General features: G+C 42.6%; 1 protein-coding gene across 1 annotated transcript; it reads right to left on the bottom strand.

The window, feature by feature from the left end:
* Positions 1–1,573: 1,573 nt before the first annotated feature.
* pdgfrl (platelet-derived growth factor receptor-like) lies at positions 1,574–6,021 on the bottom strand. The gene is made up of 6 exons (XM_070913416.1): positions 5,812–6,021; positions 4,743–5,016; positions 4,499–4,650; positions 3,687–3,980; positions 3,119–3,255; positions 1,574–1,925 (listed from the first exon to the last, which is right to left on the bottom strand). Exons 1-6 carry the CDS (start codon positions 5,864–5,866, stop codon positions 1,737–1,739), a joined length of 1,101 nt encoding a protein of 366 aa, XP_070769517.1. The 5' UTR covers positions 5,867–6,021; the 3' UTR covers positions 1,574–1,736.
* Positions 6,022–6,260: the final 239 nt, after the last annotated feature.

The following is a 6,260-nucleotide window of genomic DNA, read 5'->3' as shown; positions in this document are numbered from 1 at the left end:
GCACCATTTCTCACGGCTAACTACGCTAGAATGACAGTGAAATTGTCATATTAATAACATCCCGCTGCTAGACAGCACTCCAGGGCTGTACAAGTCTCTCTCTGTTCAGAATTTCTTGTTTTTTTTTTTTAAAGGTTGGGATTTTTTTACGTTTAGTTTGGCAGTTTTAAGTTTCATCTGTGGCTTCAAACATGTTTTGTTTTTCACGTTTCTTTAACCATGGGACCAATCCAAGTCTTTGTGCATGTGTTTGAGTCTTGTTAATCACCCCTTACTGAACCCTCCTAATGCAGCTTTAAAGTCAGGGTATTTGCAAAGAGTTGTCCAGAAGAAGCTTTACTTGTACACGCTGCCTCTCGGAAATGTCTCAAAAAGAGTCTTTTGTGTGGAATTGATATTATTGGTGTGTTGACCCTGTTTTGAAATATGCAATTAATAAAGTCTTGTATTAAACCTGGTATATCAAAGTCCAGCTTTACAACGGTGATCTACGTTTTGACTTACAGCAGATGAAACTCTTCTCATGGTTATCTTTTTAAGAGGTATGTTATAGGAATTCAGTTTTTCCTGGGACTGGAAAACTTGAACTCTGCAGATTTCAGTCCGGCCCTGTGACCGTTGTGTTTGAGTCTAATATCCTTAAATGTTTTCGAAAACCACAAACATTCATATTCTAAGCTAAAGTATATTTTAAAATCATAACAACCAGCAACTGTTGAGCAAAGTGGAAACTGCAGCAAGTGTTGCATTGGACCAAAGTAACTTCTGGGCCTTCAGATCACATTCCACATACGGAGTGCATTAGGACGTCAGCCTGGCACACGGCTCCGCTTTAAACCAGATTCTCCTCTTCACGACATGCTACAAAGTCAGAGCAAGTCTCTGCTGGCTGCTGCTCTTTTCCAGCATCATTATTTCATTTAAATGTAGCATGAAGGCTAACAAGGATTAGTCGGTGATGTTTGATTAGGTGTCCAACGCAACAGCGTGCCAGGGTTTACAGCAGCTGGGTGTTGTCCCTGTCAAAACTCTGACTTCACAACCCGGTTTCATTTGTTAATACAAAGTCAACATTTATTTCAATTATTTAATTAACTTTGCAGACTTTGAGAATCTATAATAATCTATATTAAACCCACACTCCTGTAGAGTATCTCATGATAAATGTTATTAAAGAGTTTTGGCTTTTCTCTTCATCAAATGTTCCCAGAGAAGTTCAGTGGATTTGAGGTCTGGTGCCTGTGGAGGAGAAGTCCTGCAGGTCAGAGACTCCTTGCTCCTCTCTGGACATCAGTTCTGATTCATGTTTAGGCTCATTGTCCTGCTGCAAAATAAATCCTGTCCTCACAGGTTAAAGCCAGAGGAAGTGTTATGCCTCTGCACAATGAGAACTTAGTTTTGACTTGAAAACATCCCACATATTTTTGCCTCGTTGTTTGACTGGTGGCTTCACACATTCAATGTTGCATTAACCTTTCACGCAGCCAGGTGAGCTCTCCAGCCGCAAACATAAGGTTCCAGTTTTGATTAATCTGGTGCTTTTGAAAGAAATATCAAAACTAACTCCTCAACAAAAGGTGTAGTAAATCTTTATTATGTTATCACAATCTACAGTCTAAAAATACACCACTTTTTATGTATATACATTTCATCTGCTCTCACTGGTTGGTTTGTTACAGTTATATATCTCAACCACACACTCACATCAAACACATAACACATGCTCCATGCCAGGGCTATTCGGAGATGATGTTGGTCGTCACAATTGTCTCACCATGCTGGTTCTTGGCTTTACAGACGTAGTTTCCAAAGTCGATGGTCTCCATGTCCTCTACAGTCATGACACTCTGGGAGAGCCGCGTGGTGTGGCCCATACCTCTGTTGACCAGCCTCCAGGACGTTTGGATGTGAACTGGACGGCGGTCCTACGCAATAAAACAAACATGACTTACTTCCATTATGTTTGTTGGTGACAATCAGGAAAAGGACTGATCCGTCAACCACAATGGTCGGGTTGTCACTACGGTTTATCAACAAGACCTTACAGTCCCCCTCCAATTAAAAAAGTGTTGTGCTCTTTATTACCTCACTTGTGCAGTGTTTGTTTTTGCATTAATCTGGTGAAGGGCTCACCGTGCTCACCGCAAAAAGTTCAACACGAGGATGTACCAGCAGGATTTTGTGACATCACAACTAGTTTGGAAGCCAAGTATGCAACTTGAACAAGTGTGATGTGGAAACCTGAAACCTCCCCTGCACATACACTGGCCTTTTCGGTGAAGTAGGAGACATCTTATGTTAAAAAATGTGATTTAATAAGGTAATCAAACTTTTTTTATTCATATGAAATGATTGTTTCAAAGCCTTTAAAGTATGTTTTCCATGTCTTAAAACATGTCTGGAGTGGATTTTTAAGAAAAGGACAGCTCTTTGATGGTGTGGCTGGTTACCTTCCACTATGATCTTATCAGGCACATCCTCAATTATTGTTTTACATGCAGAGATATAAAGCGAGCGCCATCAAAATAATGATGCATTTATGATTCTTTCAATAGTTGAATGTCTTTTTATTGTATAATGTGGTTAATTGCTTTTACTTTTCAATGATGCTATTAAACTCAAAAAATTATTTTATAAAATCATTAAATGTGCCACTTAATGGTTTTATTATTCTGTCTTGAAATCATGGCTTTATAAATTAGGTTTTAAATGGATTTGCAAAATACTTTCCATGTTCCATCTCACATTGTTTTTCTGTCTGAGCAATAATAATATAACAACAAATAGGTATATAGAATAACAAAAAGTTCCATTTAAATGCCTTTTTAAAATTACATTTAATGATCATTTATATCCTTTTATTTATTTGATACCCTACTTTTTAATTTTAAATTTTTAACAGCATAATTCGATAGTAAATTGATTACTCACCGTATAAAGACTTCTTTAAACCACCTCCTTTAAGCTATAGTTTTGTTTACTCACTCCTGGTTACAAAATACATTTCTCTGTCAGGACAATTTAATGGAACCGAACTCTACAAACACAGATTGCTGGCTGTTGTTTCTTGTCCTGAATCAGGTTTGACTTTTGGTTCAAAGTCCAGTCTTCCTCTTACCTGACCAGGATAAGACCAGGTGAAGCCCACGTCCACCTCTGGCTCCCCCAGCACTGTGCAGGTTACATTGACGTTGTCGCCTCCTCTCGCAGACCCCGCAGAGGCTTCTAGGCTCACAAACGGTGGCCCGCTAGGAACTGTCAACAAGAGACAGTGAACAATATGAAATGCCAAATATGTAATTATGCAAAGGTAAGCTTTTGTAAGTTTATGTACACATTTATGACATTTGTAGATGAAAGCTTAGTAGTATTTAAACAGTCCAAACTCTATTTCTCTCCAGCTGCCAGTCAAACATTTTACCTAAACCACACACAATTTCCATTCCATAAATCCAGACTGTTTCCATTTCAGCTGGCAAGTGAGGCGGATTTTGACAACTCTGAAATACAACCCCTTCCTGGAAGCTGATGAAGCAACGTAACCAGCACTTGATTCATGACTTTGTGTATGTTTGACAGTTAAAGGCTCAGGGAAACGGTTACTGATCCTGCACTTGGAGCAGCATTAGCATGTGTTACAGTATTCATGACCACACTGAAGTGTTGTGTGACTGCTGCATCCCTACCCTCCACATAGAGCAGCTGGTACTTTGTGGAGATCTGAGGGGTGCCCTTGGTCACAGCCTTGCAGTAGAAGACCCCCTGATGCTCTGGGCTGGGGTTCTGCAGGACGAACCCCTTGGTGGGGTCATAGGTCACCTGCGTCCCGTTGGCTACGATCTCCTCTGGGGGGACTTCTCGGTGCAGGGACACTTTGGCCTGCGGGTTGGTCACGCGACAGGGCACCACAGCAGGCCTGTCCGGACGCAGGTACACGATCTCAAAGTGGATGGCAGAGGGGACAAAGAGGTTGTCTTTGTCTGTTTAGAGGGACAGACGTGTGGCATCAAACCGTCAGTGTGCTTTACTGCAAATAATGTGCAGATGTGCACACTGGTGTGAAAATACACCTCAATGGAGACAGGTCAACCTAAATCATATTGTTTTTAAATGATCACTAATGACATTATTAATGGTTAATTAAGTAGGGAGTAGGCAGAGCACTGAGGCTAAAAAAAACGTTGTTGTGTTTATGGCTTGATAGCTAATCATAGAGGCAGAGATATGGCAGAGGACGAACACCAACTAAGGGGATGCTTCACTTCAATGTGGGCTCTCGACTGGCAACCTAAAAGTTTGTTTCTACTTCTGCATTAAAATGCCTTATTACTGATCTTACTACTGATGGTAAAGCATTAATGCATATTATTTACATTATAATAAACTATTAACCATTAATCAAAGTCATAAGTGTCAAATCATGGACTCTCTATAAATATGTATAACTTTAGAAAAAGCAAATGTGAAGTGCAACGTGTTCTGTATCCTCTTCAGTCACCTGTGAAATAGATGTGTGAGACGTAGGTGCGTTCAAGGTCCTTCTCACACTCTGTGCCGTCACACACGATCACATAGCAGCTGTAGGGCCCCGTGTCAGCAGCAGAGGGCGACGTCAGGATCAGCTGACTGTACTTGTCACTCTGCTTGATGCTGGAGGCAGGAAACAAAAGAAGAAAAAAATAAGACTTTCGCATTGACATCAGCTTGTAGCATGACAAACAGCTGGTGCCTGCTTCCAGCACCTGAGGCGGGAGTCGTTGAAGGTGTCCAGGTAGGTCGGGTACAACCACCCAATAGAATTGCCTTTGCAGCGCAGCTCCATGTTCCTCCCAGGAGTCAGAGTCGTGCTCTGGCCCAGGCGCAGGAAGCGTCCCTTATCTAAAACCTGGGTCAACAAGGACTGGCCTTTCCCTCCTCCGTCTTTTAGCTTGGGGTGTCGCATCTTCACCCGTTTCCCCCCCGGCCGGATGCGGTTCTCTCCTACGTCTTTTCTCCGCTTGACTTGTTGGCAGGCACCTGGACACACAGAGGGAGGAGGGTGGATTAGAGTGTAGGGAGCAAACATGATAAAGACTACAAAGATAAGTCACAAAATCAGCAGCTACTGTGCTACGGCCTCATTCTTCACAGAAACACAGTTCAGTACGCTCATCTGGAGAGCTGCTCTTTGTGTTTCCCCCAGCTGTGACAACAGGAAGGGTGAAATCCTTATTACTAGCACAGAGTGTCCAGAACCCGGCCTCTCCTTCAGCTTCTTTTCTCAGTGGGCACAGAACACAAAATAAACCAGTACAGACGAGAACAAAATGGTCAGGCTGTAGTGTAGACTTTCAGGGTTTGTTGTCGCATTCTTCAGTGCAACATTAATGAGAACTCCAAGGAAAGGTCAGCAGTTAAGGCCAGTTAATTAGAAACGCCTGTTGCATGCCTCACATGCAGCTGGTTTGAGTTGGTCTGCAGAAACGCTTTACAAAAAACTCACACAAACTTCACGCAACTCTTGTGCAAACTTTTACAATTTACATGCATTATATAACGTTCATATGTAGCAGATTGGTTGCAGTGTTCGCCTAAGGCAAGACAAAATGATTAACAAAAGAATAAAGTCTTTGTCTCTGCCATATGAGAAGGAGATTTACTTCTTTGTGAATCCACCTCCCACTCTACGCCCATCACAGAGAATGCTGCCCCCAGCCATTCATACAACCTCAGATCATCAGATTATTATATTCTAAGTTCTCACGATGAAACAGTCATCTTGCTTCCCTCATAAATCCACGAGACAGATGCGGAGACATAGATTTTACTCACCATTTTGGATCTCCATCCAGAGCAGGGCCAGGGAGAGCACAACCCAGAGCTTCATAGCGTCCTGACGGGGTGGTCAGAGGGGCGACTGCTCTGCGGGGCCGGAGAGATCAGGGAAGTTCGGTGAGGGGCTCAGTAGGAAAAGGAGGTCAGCCTCGGAGCTTCGCCCGGAACTCTGCAGGCTCCAGCGCCCTGTTTAGATTTCCAGCTCCATCCTCCTCACAGACTGAGAGGAGAAGGGGAAAATAACTTCAGAGCCGCTCTGTTGACTCCCTCTCCTCAGACCCAAAGAGCAGAAACACGTCCTCTGGAGCCCTCTGCAGGACCTGCGGTGTGAATCTGAGTGCCTTTTAAAGGAAAGCTTCACATTTTTTCAAGTCTGTCTTAAAACAATACTTCTTTCTTTGCACGTGGGCATATAAGTACTGAGATGGACTTGCAGTAATGTGGAC

The sequence above is a fragment of the Enoplosus armatus genome, chromosome 10 (genome assembly GCF_043641665.1).
Source record: "Enoplosus armatus isolate fEnoArm2 chromosome 10, fEnoArm2.hap1, whole genome shotgun sequence".
In the NCBI taxonomy this organism is placed as follows: Eukaryota; Metazoa; Chordata; class Actinopteri; order Centrarchiformes; family Enoplosidae; genus Enoplosus; species Enoplosus armatus.
Note: the sequence above shows the minus strand (reverse complement) of the source record. Positions and strands in the feature narration are given on the sequence as shown.